At 38.7% G+C, this 24376-nt stretch overlaps 2 protein-coding genes across 5 annotated transcripts in view; one reads left to right on the top strand and one right to left on the bottom strand.

Annotated features, from left to right (window-relative positions):
- ATR (ATR serine/threonine kinase) overlaps positions 1-13454 on the bottom strand; it is a 48088-nt gene extending 34634 nt beyond the window's left edge. For both annotated transcript variants that reach the window (XM_058844386.1, XM_058844385.1), the window contains exons 1-17: positions 13396-13454; positions 12630-12721; positions 11576-11719; positions 10132-11021; positions 8584-8771; positions 7185-7379; positions 6741-6967; positions 5789-5941; positions 5454-5646; positions 4610-4869; positions 4007-4197; positions 3801-3901; positions 3316-3487; positions 2494-2661; positions 1485-1679; positions 959-1144; positions 428-520 (exon numbers count right to left, since the gene is read on the bottom strand). In XM_058844386.1, the coding sequence (XP_058700369.1) occupies positions 428-520; positions 959-1144; positions 1485-1679; positions 2494-2661; positions 3316-3487; positions 3801-3901; positions 4007-4197; positions 4610-4869; positions 5454-5646; positions 5789-5941; positions 6741-6967; positions 7185-7379; positions 8584-8771; positions 10132-11021; positions 11576-11719; positions 12630-12721; positions 13396-13454 (3507 nt within the window). The remainder of the gene's footprint in view (positions 1-427; positions 521-958; positions 1145-1484; positions 1680-2493; positions 2662-3315; positions 3488-3800; positions 3902-4006; positions 4198-4609; positions 4870-5453; positions 5647-5788; positions 5942-6740; positions 6968-7184; positions 7380-8583; positions 8772-10131; positions 11022-11575; positions 11720-12629; positions 12722-13395) is intronic.
- A 729-nt stretch (positions 13455-14183) lies between these two features.
- The window catches only part of PLS1 (plastin 1), a 41139-nt gene continuing 30946 nt past the window's right edge, over positions 14184-24376 (top strand). Inside the window, exon 1 of one of the 3 annotated variants that reach the window (XM_058844458.1) lies at positions 14184-14206. The gene's annotated coding sequence lies outside the window, so the exon portion shown is untranslated. The remainder of the gene's footprint in view (positions 14207-24376) is intronic. The other 2 variants (XM_058844459.1, XM_058844457.1) reach the window with 2 other exon arrangements.

The following is a 24376-nucleotide window of genomic DNA, read 5'->3' on the forward strand; positions in this document are numbered from 1 at the left end:
AAACTAAGGAAGTCCAGTTTCTCTTGGATTTCCATTCTTTACCTTTACCCTTTGGTGTCCTTACATAACCCCATGCCGTAATTCCAGTTTTCTCCCATATTCCTTCATCCTCCCACTGGTCTTTGTTTCACATACTAAAAATCATACAGTTGGATTTCTCCCTGTAATTCCTGGTTGACTGACTCGTTGCATACACCATGTCAGACTGAAATATGTAATACACTATCTGACCATTAAAGAAATCAAGAACTTTTGAGCTTACACAGAAGTCCTACCCACAGTGAGACCATCAGTTTTAAAGAATCATTTTGAGTCCATAGTATCTTTGAGACTTCCATTACAGTTCCACGATCACACAAGTAAGTCTGGAATATTAAAACAGTCCTTGCTTATTTTTGTTTTAATATTCAAAATTAAGTTTACACACCATTTTTTTATCCTCGATGCCAACACTGGAACTCAGTAACTGCATGTTAAAAAAAGCCAAGATACCAAGCAGTTTAGGTTGCAGATAATCAGCCTGTGAAGAGGAAAAAAAAAGTTAAACCCCCAAATAATCTTACAATCAATACATTCCAAAGCCTAAGAAATTAAAAAGCAGGTATGAAATGCTAATTCTGAAATACATATGAGAAGAATCCCAAATACATAGCTACTTAAGAAATATTAGTGTTATTGACAGACATCCCTATTAAGCTGTGGGTTTTGCTGTTTTGTAGGGTGTTAGGATGTACACGTGTGTTGTTGGTTTGCTCAGGCACTTTTGTTTTGATTTGGTTTTATCCATACTTGTTGTGGATTTCTCTGTTACAGAAACACTTAATAGGAAATGTCACCCTTTCTTCCACTTTTTGCCTGAAATAAGTCATGTTCAAAGAATGGCAAATTGCCTTCACTCTCACAACGGTCAAGAAGAAACTATTGAAAAAACTAAGCATAAAGATTTTTATGTCCTTACCATTTGTTCTGGTGAGGTTATTTCCCTAGGTCCCTGATAGGGATCATCCTGAGAGGCAAATGAAGCCAATATGGACAAACCATTGAAGACTTGCTGGTAGTGCTCCCCGATCCGCAGCAATAGTTCATTATGCAGGCCTTGGTAGTCCTGTCTCAGCAAGCTGCCCAGCTCTATCTCAGTCTCATTCTACAGTCAAACACAGTCTTCATTTAATCACAATGTAATTAGCACACTGAGAGATGGGAGGCATGGGGCTCTGGTTGGTTTGTTATAGAAATCAAAGGAAAAGCTTTCAAACAACTCAATGTTAGACAAACTAAGCTTCTAGAATTTGCTAAGCTTATAAAATACCTTAGAAACATTTCTCACAGCCAATGGAAGTGATTATAAAGAAGAACAAAACTTCTGCATATGCAATTTCCCAAACTCTGCTTTGCAATAGCTGAATTTAAATAAAGCAGAAAGCTCACTATGCACCAACTGTTGCTCCTAATCTGCAGGTGTAACAGAGCAAATGCCAATTTACCTTGAGGTAATGCAGCGCCCGCTCAAGCTCATCCTTGGTGCAGGAACAGACCAAATGAGAGAAGATGTATTTGAAATTATTGATTAAAATCTCTCTTCGGTTCACATTCAATTGCTTTGCTATGGTTCTGATAAGTGTGGAGGCTGCAGGACTGGCCTTGGCTGCAAGGTCAGGAAGCAAAACTTGCAGGGTCCGCTGGTAAATTAAGAACTACAGTTAATGGAAAAACAAACAAAAAATCCCTCCAAAATCCCAGGGTTAGTTAGGCTAAGTTCCATTTCTGTCAGTACCACAACACACCTGTCTGTTCATAATTATGACCATAGATATGAACAGAGAAAAACTGTAAAAAGATGAAAATACCTAGTAAAAATGCAGATATAACTAATTACTTCAGGAGCCACTTCCTCTAATCCATACTAAGAAACATGCAAACAAAAAGTGAGCTAGCATTTTTCGTGTCAATCCAGATTCTCCACAGAAGGAAATCTTTAAAAGCCCTCAAAAGAAACCAAAAAGCCAACATGCCCACACACAACACTTGCCTAGCCTATGATTGAGCTAGACCATTGCTGACTTAACAGTTGGGCACTTGCCATCTACCAACAAGCAAAACACAAGTATGATTCTGAAGCTACTTAGGATTCCAGTAAAACAGACACCTAACCAGATCAAAACGATCTGTATCCACAGAATGGTAGCTTTCTTCTTTTGAAGTAAGAAAGCTGACACCATGCAAAAATCATGCCTTACAAAGGATGTCTTCAAGTGCACTATATCATTAGTATAGATACACTTAAAGAGCATTCTAAACTTTAGCTCCTTATCCATCATAATATCCATTGATCCATATCCATTGAATTGGCACTGTAGCTATCCCTCTAACTCCTTGATAAAACCATTCCTCTGCATTTCAGCTCTCAATTGTAGCATTCCCAATATAAAGTGTGGATTAAAATTGAAATTCACAAGCACAAACACAAAATATCAAAAGGACCGACCAACTTACTGAGAGAAAGCGATTTAGATCTGGAAAATCAAATACATTGGCAATCTCAGATAATATGTCCAGAGTCATTTCTCTCTGGTGAGCAGCTGTTTCTTTCTGCAGCTCATTGCCCTGGCACGGAGCACTCAACACCACCATCTGGCTGGAGTGCAGGGATTCCACTAGAAACTAAGCACGAAGAAATAAGTATTTAGTATTATTTTCCCCTCGTTCACTCCCTAAAACAAAACACAAAAGTTTCACTGGTCTTTCTATGCATCTGTTTTTCTCTCTCATTTATTGCACATAGATCTCTGATTATTACTTTGCAACAGAACTGAATTATCATCCACTTAATAATTACATTCAATTTTGTAACCCTGGATTCAAATATTGCATTATTAAAAAATATTCAAAATTAGAAAAGTCTGCTTTTGACAATTCTCTTTTAAATATAACTTTTTATCATTAGGCAATGGATATAACAAAAAACCTAAATCAATTATGGCAAAATTATGCCTGTGAAATGTGGAGTTCAATTCCAATTTTAAACCATAGTGTCTTGCAGCAATAGTACTACAGAATGCAAGAGCCTCTATTTCAGAGTGAAGCATCTAGGGAATAAAACAGAGAAGCAACAGTATTGAGGGGAGATCACAACAAAGTCAAAGATTTTCCATTCCTTCCTGAACACTTGTAGGGCTTTTTCCTTAAAACCATTTCTTTCTTGTCCTATGAGATTTCACCTTGAGCAATACTGCAATTTTGACCTTGAATTCTATTTTCAAAATACACACAAAGAACCCAAATACACGCACTTTCTAAACCACACCATCTTTTTACCTGACAGATTGGCTTCTTGTACTGACTGAAAAAAGCCTGCAGTTTTATGTTCTTGGCTGCTGCCAGGGCCCGGATTTCTGTGTATGCTGCTCCAGCCACTGAAGCTGACTTGGACAACAAACAGTGCAACAAATGCAAGAGGGCAAATGGTACCAAATCTCCTCTGGATGCCCTTACAAAATAAGCAGAAGAGAAAGGATTAAAAAGGAAAACTGAATGGTTGCATTAATAAAATGACTTAAGAACATGCAATTGTCATCACACAAAATGAGTCATGGTTGTATTTGCATAGTTTATCTGTACTTTCTATGACAAAGCAGAAGAAAATGAGGAATGTTTGAGAAATCAATAGCTCTGTACAGTTGCAATGGACTCAGGGAAAGGATGGCTTCAAAGTAAGATATTTAATCTTGCACTTAAAGACAGGGCACTTTGTATCACAAACTGACACATCTTGGCAATTTTCAAGTTACTAACAAAAATACCTTCCAATATCTCCTGTTGTGAGAATCAAGGTGTCTTTAAGCTCATTATTTCTTGATATTTTGGCATTTGTGTAGGCTTCTTTCATCCTTGAAACAAACAGCTGGTACACAGGAAAACAAAAACAAATTAATGTTAATGTTTGACACTAGTGAAACAAAAACCGTAGTAAGATAGGAACAAAACCCAAAAATAAACATGAATTCACCTCTTTTATGAATCCTTCTTCGGAGTCTAAGGATTCTAGTATGTTCTTTATGCAGTCACTGAAAGCCACTCGTACATCTTTGTCTGGATCTTCCATTAGATTTAATAAAGACCCAACAAGAATCTTCACACTGGACTCATCAGTATTAAAATCCAGGTGTTTGCAAAGATGAGGTATATTTTCTATAAATGCTGGGTGGCATAATTGGAGGAGTGAAAGAAAAACATATTTTTAATACTTTTTCAAATCTACTGAAGTTCACAAAAGTGATGCAAACAAACCATAAAGCACACTTTACTTTTTCAACCAAAAGAATAAATATTGTGAAATCAGAGAAGATATTTAAAATTCAGATTTTATCAAGTATTACAATTTTAGTATAGCTATAGACCAAATTTAATCCAAGGTAGTTTAAAAAGAATATCACTGACAACATTAAATAACAGCAGTGATATCAATTGAAATACAAAATATCAATACATCAATAAAAACATCAATAGAACTATTAGAAACCCAACAGAGAATAAAAGGAATGGGAAAAGGTACAGAAATAGTGACTTAGTACCTCAGATGAAAGAGTAAAATGTTACTAAAGCCACATACCTAGCTTTACTGAACTGGGTGCTTTGCTCTCAAGGAGAATGAGAAAGGGCTTGAAAACACAGGCTTGCACAGAAGAGGTTTTTCCATGAGCAGAAGTCACAGTAAGGCTGCTACACAAAATATCATGAGTAACATCCTTAATACCAGCGTCTGCTAAGGAAGGTCGTACATGGAATGGACCGGAAAGACAACAAGATAACTTCCCAACAATAGCAGCACAAGCCTCCTTGACCAGTTCAGACTCATCTTGGATTTGATTTCTGAAATGGAAACAAAAATGAAATTGGTTTAATAGATCATTTACCTAGAAAATTGTTTTTCTAGATTGTCTGAATTCTCTAACTATACTGACAGTACTATCAGGACAGCTTAAGGGTCTGTCCCACTAAATCATCTTTGTCCTTTTCAGATCACCCTCTTGTTCTGTTAAATGTCTGAAGAAGCAGTGGGCATGGTGAGGCTGGAATGCTGTAAAGAAGAAACTGAAGACTAACACAAAAGGACAGAAGACACCAAGAGATATATAAAAAAGGCAGAGAAGCTGCAAAGATTTTAAGAGATGTACAGACAAATACAACAATAGTGACAAAGTCACCTCCTTTCCCCTCTCTAATTTAAACTGGAATCTTCAGCTAGCAAAGGAACTTGCATACTGACATGGTAAGTGAACACTATTCTGTCACACAGGCATCACCATGTGCACCATCCTGTTGATATCTGATGATTTCTGAAATCAAGATCTAGCAAATTTCATATTAAACATTTACTTTTTTTCTTATACTCCATTCATTATTTTCCCATTTTTCTTTTTGCATAAAGACAGAAAAGCTGCATTAATACATACAAAAGAGCTCTGGGAATTACGCTGCAAGACTGCATAGGCTGAAGAAGGAGAGAGAATCCTTTAACACAAGTAGCCCGAATTACTTCATGGTGACTTTGTAACGCCCAGTGATAAACTGATTTTCTCCAATCCAGATGAATGTTTCTTGGGAAGAGAGATAGAAGGAACACACAGTGTGACTGGGTTTGGGGTGCTAAAGAGAAAAAAACAAAGCAAATAATTACTTGATTTTAACTTTTAACTGTCAATCATCATAAGAAGGCAAATTAAGTAATTTTACTTTAGAACAATCATTCCAAAGTGGAACTAGGCTTTATACACTTTAACATACTTACAGAAACTCTGTGCAGTTTTTTGACTCAAAACTAGAGGACCAAACCCCCAAAAAGATGGCTTCAAAGAAGAATCATCAGGATGGCTGTAAATCCAGGGCAGAGACAGCAATCCACATAAGTCATCAAGAATCTGATCACTCAGTGGCATTTTCACTAGGGGAAAAAAACAGCAAAACAACAAAAATAAACTTTTCCAGCTCTACAGAGTTTATAAAACATTTTATGTTCTTAATTTGCTACAAAATACTATTTTTTTCTATCAACAAAGATTAGTATCACTATTCCCACATGCTAATATCCTACTTTTTAGGCGTGTAATAAATCATGTAGTGCTAAATCAGAATAACCTAAAAATCTAATTAAACAGATGACAGAATATAACACATGAACAACATAATGAATATAACTTTGGTATCTCTGGATTTGTGCACAGACTTTCAGGTGGACTTTGGGGTGTCTGGTAAACTGAACTCATAATAACATTTTCGTCTTGGTAATTGAGTCTGTCCTGCATCCTGCTAGTTACTTTTAAAAAAATCATGGAAGTACTCAATATTTTTGGTACCATGTATGCCATGTCTGCTGAAGCTGGTTACAAGCTTTGAAATTACTGAGTGGAGCAAAGGTAGTAAAGTATGCTGCCTCTGTGTGTCTTTAAAAGAGAACGGCTACAGTTTCTTCCTTGTTTATGCATTTTCACTATCCCCATGTATTCTCTTTATCAGATAAAAATCAACAGAAGTACAGACAAAAAGAAGTAGATGTTGTTCAAAAAAGAATACAAATGAAGGTCTCTAAACAGAAAAGAATGCTCTCTTTTTTATTTAACCTTTTTTGTAAAAGAGTTGGAATAATAGCACAAAATTCAAAATTTCAGTACCTCTATCAAAACAGACTAAATAAAGTTGGATGAATTCTTAGTTTACAAAAGACGTCTTAAAGGGTTTCTTACCTTGTGCATATAGCAAAGCATCAAAGATTTTTACTATTCTATCAATAACTTGTTCTAGATTAACAATCTGTGTAGCAGCCTCTAACAGGTTTCTGCAGACTTTCACTACTCTTGTGGTAAAATCAGAGGAAATCCACTTGAACTGTATATTCACCATCGAATCTGAGGAGCTTGGAGTATTCTTACACGTATCAGAGTCACATGGACGAGACACTCCATGCTCTTTACTGTTAAAATAGAAATCACATCAATGCAACAAATGCAACAAACAACATTTAATATTAACTGCTTGTAAGCCAAGTTACTATGAAAATGTACTTCAAAACGTACATGATCCATCCAATATTGATCCTGATACACAGACAAGCATTAAAGTAATTACTCAAATTGTAATGAGAGTTCTGAGAAACTCTTGGTCCCACAGTTTTCCCTTGGTACCTTTACCTAGTGGAGTCTTTTGGGGGAGAACAATGAACTATGCACAGAGCAGCCAGTCGCAAAATTACAGCAATTCCTTCCACGGTCTGAAGAACATCCCCTGGCAGAATTTCTTCCTCAAGGAGAGTCATTAAGGATGCAGCTTTCTTAGTGATGGTACTCCATAGAGCACTCTTCAGTTTCATGTTCACAGGGCTAAGTCTGTAATTTGACCATATTAATTATTTTCCAACACATGCTTTATTTCACAAAAGATAAATAACCATAGCAAAACCAGAGCTAATCCATATTTGATACAAAATTCGGAAAATATCAAATGAAGTTTTAGCTTAAATGTGTTCTTTGGAAGGAAAAGATTTTAACTCTGAATTTTAGTATGACTCATATCAGACTAACCTGAAAGGCTATAAACATATAACTCTACAGTCCTTGGAAGGTGTTGGTAAGCATAAAAAGGCAAACGTTACACACATCTTTGAGAGAGGTAAAAAATGAGAATCCATGGAACTATAGACCTGTCAGCCTAATCTCACTCCTTAGGAAGATTATGGAAAAAGTCTTCCTTGAACTCATTTCTACCTGCAGGAGGGACAAGAAGGTGACTGGAAACAGCCAGCATGCATTTACGACAGGCAAATCATGCACTTGATTCCTTTCTACAATGAGACAGGCAGGTCTGTGGAGAAAAGTGGGTTGCTTTTTCACAAGACTGTAACTGCCTACAAAATTAGGCTGACAAGAACTTCATGAAGGTCTGTATAACAAGTCCTGCAATTGGCAAAAAACCCCTGATGCAATTGAACAGACTGAGAGCTGACTAATTAATGAGCAGCTTTGGAGAAAATTACCTCGCAGGCTTGTGGAAAAGTGGAATATTAGAGCAGTGTGACCTTGTTTCAAAGAAGGTCCATTACACCCTGGGCTGTACTCAAAAGAGTGAAGGCTGATCACAAGCCCACATCTGGAGTGCAGCATAAATTTTGAGTGCCCAAAGACAAGAAAGAGATCAACTGCTGGCACAAGTCCAAGATAATCAGGGAGCACAGCACAAGCAGAGGCTGAGAGAACTGGTTTTGTTCATCTGAGCACAACTTGACTTAACTAGAGCTGCTTTAAGTACATCCACTGTAACAGCAGAGCCACACACAATTCTGTCACACTATGGACGCTCTCAGCTTTGTTAACACTGTGAAAAAATGAAAATAATTTTCATTGAACACATACAAAACAGACTCTTTGATAAAGTTAGGCTTAAAAACCACTGGTAGATTTTGATACCTCAAAATATAATTTATATTTTTCCCCAGAAGCTCTTTCAATCTGTGTAAGAAGAAACTGCCTCAAGAAGTTGTCATTTATCATTCAATAGCCAAATTACTATAAAAGCAGTTACGAAGTTTCATACATTAAAGGTGCAGGTGGTTTCTTTGGATGTTTTGTGGGTAGGCTCAGTCGTCGTTTTTTCTCTGGAACCTCATCACTGCTGCTGCTCCACCCATCTGTATCTGAGCTCTCCAGCTGGTTCTGCTGAAGCTCCTCAAAGATTTCTTCTGTTTGTGTTTTTAAAGCTGTATAAAGTGGACTCACCAGACACTGGGATGGACAAACAACAGAGGCACCATGATGTAAAGATGTGGTATCACTTCTGACTTATAATATAATATATATATATATATAAAAAATAAATAAATATAATAAATTGCAAAATGTCACAGTAAAAAAGTTCATTAAAACCTTTTGGTTCAAAAAGGTTAATTAAAAGATGAAAACTCTTAGGAGTGAGCAATGAAGTTTCCTGAGCTGCTACCATAGAGGATGCAGCTTATTCAGCTGTTTTGCAGTTCCTGCCATAATATCTTGCTACCAAAGCCATCAAACAGACACACAAAGTTTAATAGGCAGGATACATAGAAGAATGTGTGGAATAGAGGCACTCAGCATATCAACAACTCATTATCAACACCTTGTTATGGTTTTTAACTAAAATAGGGTTTATTTAGGTTGAGTATCAGGAAAAAATTTTTATTAGGAGGGTGGTAACACACTGGCAGATGTTGCCCAGAGAGATGGTGGATGCCCCATCCCTGGAAACACTCAAGGTCAGGCTGGGTGGAGCTCTGAACCCTGAACTAGTTGAAGCTTTTCCTGCTTATTGCAGGGAGTTGGACTAGATGGCTTTTAAAGGTCCCTGCAAACCTAAACCATTGACTCTATTTAATTTAAACTTTTCTGTTTACCTGTCCCTAACAAACATGACTAAGAGCATATGGTTGGAAAGTAAGAGCATCTCAAACTACCACACACTGCTTGCAAAGCTGCCCTCATGTGAGTGCTCTCTGGGCCTTATTCCCATCTTATCATTATGGACAGACAGTTGTGCCTGCATAGCTTATGGACAGTTTAACATACCTGAAAAACACAGGAGTCCAGCTATGTGGGCCTGATTTTCTGAGTCTGAAAAGATTTTCAGCCTGTCAGTGGCTGATTTCTTTCCCAAGGGAAAGTTTCTTGAGAAAGTCTTTCTCTCAAGGATAATTTCTGTAAATAACTTATAGTTCTCAAAACAACTCTGTACAGCTGTGCTGACTGTGTTTCTCTTATTCCATCAATGGGACTAGAGAGGTGTTGTTCCCTTTACCAACCATGTTAAGTCTGTATCAGAGCACGTTATAAAAGGTACCAAAAAGCAGACAATAAAACCCTTCTGATCATCTTCCTCTACCTGTTGAACTCAACTCACGCTTCATTATTTCGTGTCCAGCAGTAACACAGCTACATCCAACAGATTTAAGAACCCTGACCTGTACAAACATGTGAAACAGTTGAGAAAAAAGGAGTATCAACCTAAACACACAATTAAAAATAGCATTTGCTAGATTTTTTCTTTGCATAGATATAGGTTTTTGTATATGATCTATTCACACAATAAATTCAGTTTTTAAAATAAACCTACCTCTTGTTCTTCCTGAGTTCCAAGCACATTCACAAAAATTCTACATATGGTACTGATACGGGTTTTTCTTATTTGTAAGGCAGATTCATAGCCAGTTGGAACAAAATCCAGAAAATACTGCAGTATATGGCAAAAAGCAGTTTTCAGCTTTCCAGATTGAAGACACCTAAACGCATCCCCTTCAAACAATGAGCAGAGCTTCTCTAGCAGCATATTCAAGTAGACAGGTTCAATATTTTTGTAGGAATCCGCTTCAAAAGGCAGCAATGTCCTCACCAACAGTAAGAGTGGTTCTCCAAAGAGTTCTGATTCCTCTGCATCCATTTCAAGCGCTGATTGTAGAATTTCAAAAAAGACCCTGAAGAAAACATTGGCCAGCTGTTCTGGAGGTCCTCCTAAGTGAATTAACTTCACCACAAACTTCATTGCCAAAGTCTTAACTTCTGGACTGCCATACTCTAATAGGGAGCAGCCTATCCCCCAGAGAATAATATCTTGTCTTACAAAAAACATATCTGCAACAACATTTGTCAGAATAGACATTAATGCAACTTCCAGATATTCTACATTTGCAATACCCATCAGCTGTAATGGTGCCAATCTTAAATACCCCACTTTGTCACTTATATTGCTGGAAAATCTCTTTACAGTCACTGGCCAGACCAATCCATCTCCCCAGCGATGCTTCTGTGCATCTCTTTCATGCAAGATGATTAAGTCTTGAAAAAGCTGTAGCAAGTCTTTAGTTAGTGCTTCAAAAATGGAATAACTCTTCATTTTAAACAGAAAAAATAAAGAGCAGATGACATCACAAATGTTCTTGTGCAATGTGCTGCAGTTTGGAGCTGCAGCAATACGAAGAAGCCTTGTTATGATCCAGTTACTAAACTCTAGGACAATAAACGAGAAACTTTATTATTAGGATAAAAACTAAAATCTCCAGTTGAGCACCTCCCTAAATGCAGATTGCTTATCGCTAAAACTAAACTCCTTGAGATAAATGCATGTATGGTCAGTAAACAGTCTTCACTGGGACATTCATTCAGCAGATCCCATAGGAAAAGTGGAAAAGAGGGGGCAGAACATGGGGGTTAGGAATAGAAGACACACATTTTACACCAGTATTTCTAGACATTTTCCTCTGTCAAATAAACACCCTCAAGAAATTGGTACATGAACAGCATTTCTCATCAACACTATATAATAATGTATCTATGCAATAGTAATGAATACGTCAAAATCTGTCCTGAGAAAGCTCCATTTTCACAAGTGCTAATCCATTCACGATATTCAAGGTCTATCATCATAATTACTCATAAATTTATAATGATGAACTTACATATCTGCCTTTCCCCCCCTTCTGTTCTTTTGGATGATCCCACTGCCTGCAAATTTAAAACCTGAAAATTCCAAACTTCAGCATAAGCATTTTCAATAAACTCACCAATGCAACTGCATTCAGTTTCCTCCTGATTTCCATCCACATTTACAAACATAAGTGGGGAAGAGTTCATGATATGTTGAATAAAATCAAGCAACATCACAGAACTTGGCTGTGAATCTGACTTCTTAATCAGCTCCAAAGCAACTTTTAAAAAAAAGAAGACAATATTTAAATCAGCATTGCAATAAACCACTTCAAAAATTTTGTTCACACCTTATGAGATATTTTTTAAAATATATATAAAATACTACGATATGGTATTAAACCTTCCAAACTACTTATTGGGAGTATATTTTTTTATTCCATGAAGATAATTTCATGCATATTGTAAACCCTCCATGTGACTCCAAACTGTATGAAGAAAAGTATAAATTACTTGTTAAATATTATAAACTCCAAATGCATTAATATTCAGTTAAAATTCTATCCAACTGTGTGTTGAGTGAAGAACAGCAAATACTTAACTTTTCCCTACGGTTACAATCTTGCTAGAGAAACAATGCTGAGACTTGTTTCAAACCTCCAGAATATAAAAGGTTTTAAATGGTAACTTCAGCCTACTGAAGCAGAAAGTTTAACAAAATACTGAACATATCTCATGCTGCTCCATTGAAACAGGTATCCGAATCATACCAGATTTATCCAGATCCCCCAAGGATCCTATCCAGTGTTAGTTAGTACAAGAAGGAAACTAACTGAGATTCAGACAATATTTCAATTCTGAAAAACACATGTGAATATAAAGAACTGCAAGCTCTGTTACTCGTGAACAGGGACCTTACATGACACTCCTGCTCTTCAACGTTGTGAGCACATGTATTCACACAACTCTGCATTGCATTCAGCCCCTCCTTTGGAGGTGTGTGTGTATGGTTCATTTACACAGGGGACTACACATCCTAACAAAAAATACATCATCACGGACTTTATTAAAAAATAAGTCAGAAATGATACTGTATTCAACTAAAACTTTATTAAAATTAGAGTTTTAACTTTTATTTTTGGCAGGAATTACTTAAAGTATAAAGCAGACAGATAGGAATGCAATGCTTACCAACATCTACGTCTGTAAGAATTCTGTCAATGAACTGGCAGAGTATTTGTCTTGGTTTCTGCACAACAGTGTCGTATTCCTCTGGACTAGCACTAAAATGAAAAGAATGATATTTTGATGTTAGAACTTTTAAAGTACAAAATAATTAATTGAATTCTATCCCAACAACTTAAATACTGATTTTCTTTTCTTCTAGAAGTCTTAAAAATAGATACAAATTGATTTCTTGATGTTGTGGAGAGGTTTGGGGGGGATTTGGTTTGTTTGGGGTTTTTTAAATTTTCTTGTATTAGTGAGGGGACTGTCCCTCAGTAGTCAGGGCTTCTAGGGTCACATCTTCAGTATACTATTATATATATATATATATATATATCATATACTTCCATATCAGCTCGCTGCCTACTGCAAAACAAAGCCACAGTGCTCGTGCTGCCATTGAAGCTCCAGAGCCCGGCATGTTCCAGCTCTGCGGCTCTCAGGGAGCGCTCACAGCACACACAGCAGCAGCCCCAAGGCGCCGGCTGCTCTGAGGCCACCAGAGCGCTCACGTCAGGATCTGCCAGCGCCACCCGGGAGGGAGAGAGGGACAGACCCTGGCAGGTGGCGGGACAAGGGAACAGCTGAGGTGAAGGCGCGGGCACGGCCGCAGGACACCTCGCACACCTCCTTCTCCCCTTCCCCGCTACACATGCCAGACCCGCTTCCCCCAGCGCAGCACAGCCCCGCACACACACGCCCTGCACGGCGGCCACTGGGCCCGTCCTACCCGGCGAGCTCCCGCAGCGCGGGGATCATGGAGGCCATGCCCAGGCCCTGCTCCGCCATGATTCCGCTTTGAATCGGGCGGCGCGGCGCGGGGCGGGCACGGCGGGACGGCGGCGGGCAGGGCCCAAACCTCCTCCCCCGGCGCTGCTCGGATTTAACCGCTTCGTCCCCACACACAGAGCGGCCGCGACGGCTCCGGGTCGGTCCCTGATGGCACCGGCGGGCAGCTCGCCGCCCCAGCGGGGCTCTGCTGCGCGGAGCGCTGCACGGACACGTAATAGCCAGCGGGTCCGAGCGCACCCCGCCGAGCCTCGGCCGCTCCGGCAGCAGCACTGAGGGACCGCCCGGCCCCAGCGGGCGCCTGGCGGAGTACGGGCGGGGGCTCCAGGGGGATGGGAGAAAGGAAGCTTCACAGAGTTGAGAGTGGTTTAAGCGAGGAGTGGAGCGCCCGCGCTGTGAGAAGCGGCAAGGAGAATATTTCGGTGCAAGCTCCCTCCTCGCCCGCCGCCTCCCCAGGCCGGCCGGGGCAGCACTGCCCGCGCAGGCGGGACGCAGCTGGCTGTCAGGTACGGGACAGCCCCGCCGGCCGCCGAGACCGGCCCCGAGCGGGCCCGGCCCGCCCCCGCCATCGCCCCGCCCGCCCGGGCCGGCCCCGCGGCTGCAGGTGGCGGCGGGACCCGGCGGGGCTGGCACTGCCCCTCAGGTGCTGCCGTGCGCCGCGGCCGGCGGGAGCGGGGCCGGGAGCGAGCGGAGCCGGCGGGAGGGCGCGTTCGGCCGGTGAGCGGGCTTGGCGCTTCTCCACACAGGTAGCGGTGAGCAGCGTAAGATATACTTTTTCTTTTTTGTTATTATTATTACTTTTGGAGCGTATGTTGCTTTATATTATGTTTCCTTTGCGAAATGTTCACATGTGTAAAGTACGGGAGGTGTTGATGAGAAGGGACGCGGGCGGGCGGTGCCGCACCTGGGCAGCGCGTCCTGAACGTTCGGGAGAAAAAAGGATAAAACCAGGGGTTATGGGCAGGTGTGAGCCGCAGAGACAATACGTGAGGGGACACTGAACTCTGAGCTTTGTTTTTGTCATTTTGGTTTTTTAGGAGCTCCGGGTCTTTCCGCAAGTGTTTATGAACTTTGCTTAGCCGTGTTTCTGGGTTGAAATAAAATCCTCTCGGAGGATAATTCTGTTGCCTGTTTGCGCTGTGCTAGGGCTGTGTCGCTTGCATGTAAAACAGACCACGTGTGTTTTAATTATTTGAACCATTTCACATGAATGCTTTCGGGGAACCTATTGCTAATGCTTCATTCAGAAATAGTTATTTTTGTCCTGCAAAACACGTTTGTCATTTCAATAAAATTCTGCTGGCCTTTTAAAGGCTGGTAACTTGGCACAGAGCTAAAATACTTAAAGAAACTTTACAAAATATAACTGGGTTTTATCTTAGTTTGTTTTTCAGCGTATATTGCGATGTTTTCTACCAGCTGACTTTATGAAAAGTTTTTTCTAGAGTCATTCCTAGAGGGAAAGCAGGAACCATGAAGCTATATATGGCTGGTAAAGTAGGACTTCAGTGGTTCAGGAGGACCAAGTACATCTGGGTTTTGTTATCAGTGTTATTCTGAACATAAAATTTTCTAGACCATTTCAATTTAAAGTATCTGTTACTGTGAAAACAATATTTTGGGTGTTAATTTCCAAGACTGAAATGACAACCAGACTAAGGAACGTGTAAACTGTAGTGCTTGCCAATTTGATGTAGAGTTGAAACTCCCATGTCATCCCTGATGAACCTAAGAGAGGGCAGGATACTGTTGGTATACTAGGAAGTTTAAGAAGACTCTGTTACCCTAAGAAATAAGCTGAATTTACTGAATCATAGGGTGATTGATTGGTTTTACTGCTAAAGCATAGGTGTGCACATGAAGTGCTTAATAAAAAAAAGTTATTATGTATGGAAATCTCTGGAGTCAACCTATTAATACAGCTGTTGTAGAAATGCTTTCATTTGTCACAGGTAGAATGCTACAAAAATTTGCGGTGCAGCTCCTGTGAGCATTTACTGAGCATGCAATTCAGGTTTTTTTCTTTTCTGTAGTAAGTACCTCTAACGATTTATTAGAGGGACCTCCTGCTCCCCATTCTTCACTGGGAATTTTACTTCCCAGTTGCAAAGCCCCTTCTACTGACTTCTCACCATACCATCAAATTTTCCCAGCTCTCATGGTGTTAGAATTCTGACTCCACATGAGAGTGTCCATAACTCCATTGGGCTATGAGGATGTAAGAAGTCTCACACAACCTAGTGTTTTATAGACCCTCCAGGGAAACAGCACCTGAAACACCTGGTTTTCTTGCTTTTCTTAAGCACAGGATAAGCATATCCTTGTTTCTTTCTCATCTCATTATGTTGCACTTTTATGTCTCTTGGCCCCCAGGAGGAGAAGCAGGCAGGTTATCGTGCATTTGAAGAGAGCGCCTAATTGCTAATGAAGATAGTGTGCCTGGAGACCTTTCTCTGTTTTCTCCTCCAATGCAGCTGTTTCACATTGGTGAAAGGAATCTTAGATGAGCAGAGGCCAGCTTGCAGAACTTGGGTCAGGGGAAGAAATTCATGTAGATAGGTACAGCTAAGAATCAAATTCAGTGTATACAGCACTACCAAGATTTCTGCCAAAGCTGCTGTTACTTTTTTTTTTAAATGCTTTCATTTTTTTTTTTTCTGCTCTCTTTCCTACTTGAGCAGTCCTCTCACTGTATAGTTGCATGATTCTTCCACACTCAGGCCTCTCTTTTTCTTGGCTTTCATTATTTCTTTACCACATGCCTCTGCAGGTCATTGTACTTATTTTAAGACACTGAGTGACTTTGCATTGGACCAGCAGGTCTGAGACCACAAGAACATGTTAATTGTACTTTTGTACAATTTGTTGTTTAATTCTGAGGCATTACTGTTCATGCTCTCTGTGGATGTCTGTAAGCTATTCTCCCAGGAGCTTGGCATGACTGCAGTTCAATCTCAGCTATCCTGCAGGCAGACAAAAGGAGTACATGTAAGTGCACATGTGTGTTTCACGATGCCTTCAGGAACTGTGAGCTGTGACCTACAGGCTCTTAGCAGAGGTGAGGGGAAATGCAGCTGAGATGGTGCATGGGGGTCCTGTGAGCTGGACTAAGCAGTCTCACTCAGTATCAGGGTGTGCTTATGGCTCCTCATCGGCAGGGCTGCTGTAGTAACACCCGAGAGGCTGTGAGTGCTCCAAGTCACATTTTGCTGTGCTTTGTCACTATACAGTGGCAGAGAATAAGGAAGCAATTATATATGTAGTTCTGGGAAAAGATACTGAGCTGAAAAAGTGAAATTAGTCAACCTATAACCTAGGTTTTAAGATCTTGGTGGAAGGTGTTGTCTTATTAGCTTATTTTCAGTCTGACTTTCATGGAACAGTCAACTGGTGATGGTGGTATGATTTGTAAAGCAGTATTAACAATGAAAATAACAGCTGACATTGGTCAGATCAATATGGATCAGAAATTCCAGGTTCCTGATAGAACCTGTTCTGCATTACTGGATTCTTTATTAAGGTTTTTAATCATTTCTGTTGCTAAATCTTTCAAAAAGGGCTTGAAAATGAAACAGTAAGGATGATTTCTCTATTCTTTGGTGCATTATATTTGTGATAAAATTACTAATTAGATTATTTCAGCTTTGATTCATCTGGTCACATGCAGGGAATGCTAAGTGTTAGCCATGGCCTTATTATTTACATAATTATTTGTTTTGCTACTTCTAGGTGTAACTTGATAAACTCCTAGGTTTTTATGTAGAGGTGTGTACTTGCTATTCCATACAGGTGTCCAAGGAGAATAAAGGTACTGCATCACAATAGCTCATCAAAGAGAATGGTATTGCTAAGCCTCAGAAATAAATTATGCATAAAGCAGAATGTGTGCTTCTCTACACATGCTTTTGGTGGGAAAAGGATTATTAACCCACTTTGGGGGCTCTCTTGGCAGATGTTTCCTTAATAATAATAGTCACTAGGGAAAAAAAAAAAAAAAGCTGGATCCAGTATTTCCCACTTTCAATCAATTAGTGTATTCGTCCTTTCATCTCATTAATAATCAGTGCTAGAATAGACTGATTAAAAACATTGACATGTAGAAAAGCTGAAATCTTAAGTCGCATGTTATCAGCAAGATTGTATTATTTGAATGTGATTTCAAGAGTTTGTTTCTGTCAAAGATTCAGCACCTGTTTATTTCAAACCAGGTGTTCCCTGATAAGTTTTCTTTTCCAGAATTTTTATAGTTTGGAATGTTTTTGTCTTGCTAATTTATCAAGCTCTTCTTTTAACTCCACATCTCCCCTTATCCCATTATGTTTGCACATGTCCTACTGCTTCTCTTTGCACTAATTTATCACCTTACTATGAAGGGAAATGAAATTGTTTCATTCATGTCCTAGAGATAAGGCAATGTATAGTAGTATGAAGTTATAATTTTCCATTGAGCTGATTGTTTCACTTCTACAATGTTTCTAGTCCTTCCAAGCTTGATTTATAAAATCGAGATTTAATTAATTGAAGCTAGTGAGGATTTCCTCTTCCCTTTCCAGGTAATATGATGTATTCAATGTGAAATAATTGAATATTAAGACATATTTCATTTTACTTATCATTACTCTTATCAGACACTGAATTGTGGCTGAGTATTTAATTGTGTGGGGCAGAATATTTTTCACATTCCAAATTACAAAATATTAGAGCACATAAATTTAGATTTTATCAAGAATTTATTTTTTTAAAGAGTTAATTATCCTTTAAATCATATCAATAATTCCCTCTATTTTAGATGGGTTAGTTGTCACTTGCTTGGAGTTGCATACAGAGGTAACTGCTTCACTAGTGCAAGACCTGTTGGACAAATTCTTCCAGAAGCTGGTATCTTGTTTATCTTAATCATTGGCATTTTTATATCTTTGATCTCTCAAGAGGGATTTCATTATTCTACTATTACCAGAGATATAAAAAAAAATAATTAAAACTAATGTCTGCACTCCTTAATATTTCCAGAATCCTTGACCATTCTGCTTGAAACTCAAACCTCCCGACTGGCCTTTTCACCATGGACAAGGTGGTTTGGTCACCTCCTACCAAAGCTGCTCCCAAGAGAAGCTTGGCAGCAGCACAAGACTTGCTTTTTGTCATGCCAGAGCAAATCCCTACTTCTGGCACTCTTGTTGTGTTTGTTTTCATAAGGTGGCTTCCACCCTGAAATGGTAGCCCTGGTGCTGTGTGAGAGACAGCTACTGGGTCAGCCACTCTGGGCTTTTTAATGAACTTCTGTCTGATAGATTGACTGCCTTGGGGAAAGTAGAAATTATGAATTTATCTGTAATAATAGAAGCACATATTTTGGTTGTATTCCAAAATTTCTTCATGCTTTCCCTCCTGATTTTTTTTTGGTGTGGTAAATTTATGGAACAGACTCTTCTGCCTTATAGTTTATTCTTTAAGCTGCCATTCTGCTTTTTACTAAGTAAATTAACATCTAGGCATTTAAACTCAATAGGATTAATCCATATCAGCCCTCCTCAATGAAATAAGCATATGTTGGATGAGTGATTGACTTGAGTGTGCTACCTAAGCAGTGCTTCATTAAGATGTCCCTTCAGATGTGCTGCTTCCCACAGGACTCCTCACCCAGCAGGAGACAGACAAGCAATAGTGGGAAAGCTTCAGAAGGTAAGCATGGTACTGACTTGCTGAGTGACAGTAACAGCACAATAAATATTTTTGTGTCATGTTTACAAACTTAAAAACAGGGTTTTAAATATAGGGTATTGTTTAATGATCAAGAGTATTTTGGAGACTTAGAAATATGAGTTATTTTTCATTAAATGTCACCATGTAAAGTGATGGTAAACAGTGTGACAGAGTTACTGAGTTTTTGTGAAGGTCAGTAGGAGTAGGATGATTCCTTTGGTGTAGACTTGTAGCTAACTAAAATCCAAAACATATCAGTTAAGGTATTATGTGCAATAAAAAGCTTATTTTATATGATCTCCAAGACATTTTGTCCTTGTGAAAGAGCTGATTTGCCAACAAATTGATTTATCTGTTGACCACAGCTAATCATCAAAGGGTCATTTTTTGGCTATGTATTTTATTTGCCAAATATGTGAAAATCTGCTCTCAAAATCTGAACAAGTGTTATGACTTAGGAATGGTGTAAGAAATATTAATGTTTTCCTTTGAAAGTGTCATGGTTTGGGAAGGCTTTGGACTGTCATCTGGCAGCTTTGGTATGCTGTAGCATGTACTGCAGGCTGTGGCAGCAAACAATTGTCACTTTACCGTGGGCCACTTTAAAATGGCTAATACAAAACAAATGTAAATACATTATATTTAAGAACACTCAGTGTTTCAGCAAAGAGGCTCATTACAAAGGTGATCCAGCTTACAGTGTTTTCTGTGTTGTAAGTATTGTTCCTTACAGTATTGTTCCATACAGTACGTGTTAGATAACTGTATAATTGTATCTTTCTCACTTTATGGGACTTAATGGGTACTTTATGGGTAATTAATTTTAAAGCAACAAATAATTTTTTAAACCATCGTTTTTTGCTTTGTAAAGGCTTTAATTAACCTAACATTATTTTGTAAGATTATTTTCTTCATGATACTTATAAAAAGGAAACAAAAATTCTGAATAAAAAAAATCATGAACACTTTTATGCATTGTTTTCCAGCAGTGAATAAAATGCTAGATTTTCATTGTTTTAGTACAAATGCCTGGATATATCTTTTGTTTTGACTTTTTTTTCTTAAACTCATGACTCTGTTGCATGCTTGCAATGTATGATTTAAATGCTTAGGGATGTCTGCTCATGTTGCAAGCTCAAACTATCAAAAAAGATTACTTGTTTAAACCCAAGATTTTGATAGGTTTATTTTTCAAATTTTGTTTTCTGATGTTTGCAAAAGATGTGACAAAGTTTTCACCAAAGCATCGGAAGCTTTCATTAAAGAATATAAAGTTACCTACTAGTCATAGGAATTCTTGGGCTGAGATTTTAAATAATTCAGTTACAAAAATAAATTTTCTCAGGAATTTTGTTCTTTTTCATCTACAAAATATGATTAAAAATGACAGTTGGCAACAACAACTGTAGATGTTTTATTCTGGCCTAATTATTAAGAACTACAGCACCAGCAAATGAGCTTCCTGTGTGCCCCAGATAGTCTTCTAGTTTAGAAGGTACAAACAATACACTATTTAGTTTTAATTACTCAGATTTACTAATGTGCTCCTTTTATCCTCAGCACTTGGGCAAACATAGCTCCTTAAAGCTATGAGCTGGCAAGCAGGTAGCACTTGGGCATCTGTGGGCTCTGCAGAGACTGGCTTTGAAATGCTGCCAGTTGCTTTTGCCATGTATTGTGGAGGACCCTCCTTTTCCCTCTAGCTGGACCAATGAAAAAAGAAACCCAAAAATAACCTATGAATTTTCCATGACAGAAAATCCTGGCTTGCTTGCACTATAGTAGCTGATCAGTCTAATCTAATAATCTTTTGAACCATGTGGAGCTGAAGGAGGCATTAGTGGGTGTCAGAAGGCCATACTGCCATCTGATAATTAAGGAAAACTGGAAAATATTCTGGCACCACTCATCTATTCAGTACTATTTTATAACTGCTATTAGCCAGAGTATGAAGAATGTGTGGCTGTAAATTCAACTGCTGAGTACAGAATGAATGCATTTCTCTTGTTACTCTTAATGATATTCATGTGATTAACTTCTGGGGTGACCTTAAAACTAAGTTCATTAGTAAGAGTTAGCCTGTGTCTCTGCTGGAGTTTTACTATTTGTAGCAAGCTGAGTTTTCCTACTTCAGCTACCAAAGAGCAGGCACAGGGAAGGCAGGATAAAGGCAGTTCTGTGGAGTGTTGCAGTTGTGCTGTTTTAACACCTTCCTCCATTTCTGCCTCTTAGGCTGTTTGTTCACCTAGAGCTTTGTTCATAGTTCTGCTCTTTCAGTTACGTGGTAACTAAATGTTATCTTCATGCTCAGAGAAGAGAAAAATGGTTCATAATGTTCTAGTTGGCATAAGAAAAAGGTCCTTTTCTGAAGTTATGAATGCCATAGAAGGCTGAAGCCTGTTCCTCAGCAAAGAATAGGGAGTACAGTATGTCCTGCCTCTCAAGTGGCACCGAACCTGGAAGAAACAGAGGCTTGGGACAAATACTGACAGCTTTGCAAAAGATCAGTGACATTGTAAAAGATTAAACAGTTGAAGGTGAGTACACTTCGATTGGAATAGACAGAATGAAAAATCCTGCAAAGTCTCAACCGTGAAGCTCATACATTGTGAAATTGTAATTTGGCACAGTTTGTGGGGTTGGGAAAATACACAAGAATCTGTTTAATTCTAAAACAAACTTCAAGTCTTTCCAGTTACTGGAAAGCAGGGCTTAAAAAGTTAATCTGATCATAATGGGAAGTATTTGAAAACTGAAGACAGGTGCTATTCCATATTTCATGGGGTTTTTAGTTGCTTAGGGTCTGATTTGTGGGGTTTTTTTGAAGTTATTTTTGTAATCCAGACTATTGCTTCTCCTTAGCTTTTCTGTTTAGTAATTAACTAGCAGTGCTATGGTTTATTAAGGAAGAAAAAGAATAATTAAAGCATAATCTCTGACCTATGAGTCTTATTTGAGAGTACTGGGATACCCAAAATGTCCTACTGTCAAGTGAGGGTTCTGTCAACACATCATGAGCTCTGAGTATGATTTTTTTTATTGATAAAGGTATTTCAGTAATAATTTCAGAATGTTTTCCAAGTGAAATTTCCTTTAAAAATAATGCAGCTTATATTTGTCATTGTAGTTGCATACTAACAAAAGCTCCATGTTCCTAAACCTAGACAGAGGAAGAAAGAGATTAAGTATCATTTGCTAGTGTGTCTTTTAACTCTCTCTTTTGCTGTTGTAAACTTGATATGTAATGTCAGCCTAGACACAAAAGAGTGACTTGAGGATGGAGTTGCTGAATGAACTTGCTTTTAGTAGTGTAGCCTTTCCATTTATATTTTAGTGTAGTTTGCTCTAATGAAATGTCACAGAGACACCAAGTTTGGATTTAAAAAATAATTCTGTTCTTCAGAACAGTTACTGGTAATCAAAGTGGTTTTATGAGTAAACTGTTTACTAGTTTCTCATCTAATTTTCTCTATGTTACTGGTACTCTTCCCTTCTACCATGTATTTGCATGTTAAAACTGCTATGGTGCTTTGACCTTCGTAGAAATTAATTTTATCGCTATTCCTGTGTTTGACTGCTGTAGTTTTGCTTCAGCCTGTATTTTTTCCTTGCTTTTGGTCTCAGCATCTGTGGTAGCAGCTTCCAGTGTTAGTTGGAAGGCATGATCTTGCCCGCTGTGGCCCTCCAGAAACAGGACATTTTCCAGGTCACTGTGTGGATGCATTCAGAAGTGATGCACAAGCAAAGATACTCATAGAGGACAAGGTCAGTGAGGCGAGGGAAGCCTTTGGAACAGGAAGAGCAGGAAAGGTGCTCGATGGGAGCTGGAACAAGTTCTCCAGGAAGGAGGGTCTAGCACATTTATGTAAAGGGAAGCCAAATGATGAATCAGCGTGGGATATAGATTTCAGTATAATAAACTGAATCTTGGAGAGTATCAAATGACCTATCCAGAAGGCAAATGACATTGATAGTGAGATAAGAATGTCAGATAAATGAAACAATACATTATATTGATTGAACTTTTTCTGTTCAAGGCTCAGTCAAATGCTTCCTGGACCATTGTAGACATTTTGATGCTTACACATGTAAAGAGGTTTCTTCTACCAATTCACCTTAATTCTGTTATTTCCTTGCTAATTAATTTGAATGTAGGTCTGCAATTATGGATCGCTTAAATACATTGCCATGTGTGAAATGTGAAAGCAGGAGTTTTGCTTTCAGAACAGTGCCTTTAAATGTTTAACTTATGTTCAAAAATCCTGCTTCAGATTTTTGGATAAAAAGATGAGATGGTGGGGTTGCTTCACTTCTGTTAGCATTAGTTTTGTGGGTTACAGTGGACAGTTTAAGTAGTGTTCTTGAGCTGTCTATGACAAACAGGTTAATGACTAACGGGAATAAAGTTTTTCATTGGAAATACACGTGACTTTAATGGCAAATAGATGTGGACCCGGTAGTAACTGTATATTGTCATGTATCTGAAACACAGAAATGAAAATGGATCTCTCAAGTGTAAGCCACAGAGCAGAAGTGGGTAGCAAGTTTTATACCAGAACTTGTGAATTTCCTTCACTAGTTTTAACTGTGTCAGTAAAAGGTAAAAAAATCTTCTAGACTGTGGATGATAAGGTGGAAGCAAAGCAACACTAAAATGATTTATGTTGGGAAGGTTAGAACAACACCCACAAGGTCACATGTATTACAATCCTAGTGGTTTCTACAAATACACATTTTCCAACATGCTTGAGGAGACATTTGTTACAGGATTTGCCTAATGAATGGAAGGTCTTCTGTGTGGTCTTGTGTCTCCCAGGGGAATTCCCTAGTCCCACTTCTAACACTGTTTTGTTCATTGTTTCCTGTCTTTGTGTTGCAATTGTGTGTCAGTAACAGCATGTAGATTTTATTGTTGGATGAAATACTTCCTTATTGGAAAATCAAAATATTAGTATGTCTATGACATTCTGTGTAATGAGCTGTGGAACTGAGACTTCAAATGTTTACACTAACACTTGTGTTTCCATGGCAGCACCAAACAAGAACTGCTTCCCTCCTTCTTGGAAGGAGATTGCAATTGCATTACACTTAATTGTTTCTGAAGTTTTTCATTACTTAATTTATGCCATGATTATTAGAGACTGTGAAAATCTGCAAATGCAGCTGACTCCAGTTGAAGCTGCTGGAATACAATTGAAAAACGTGTTGTTAATAACCAT

This window comes from Poecile atricapillus, chromosome 8 (genome assembly GCF_030490865.1).
Source record: "Poecile atricapillus isolate bPoeAtr1 chromosome 8, bPoeAtr1.hap1, whole genome shotgun sequence".
In the NCBI taxonomy this organism is placed as follows: domain Eukaryota; kingdom Metazoa; phylum Chordata; class Aves; order Passeriformes; family Paridae; genus Poecile; species Poecile atricapillus.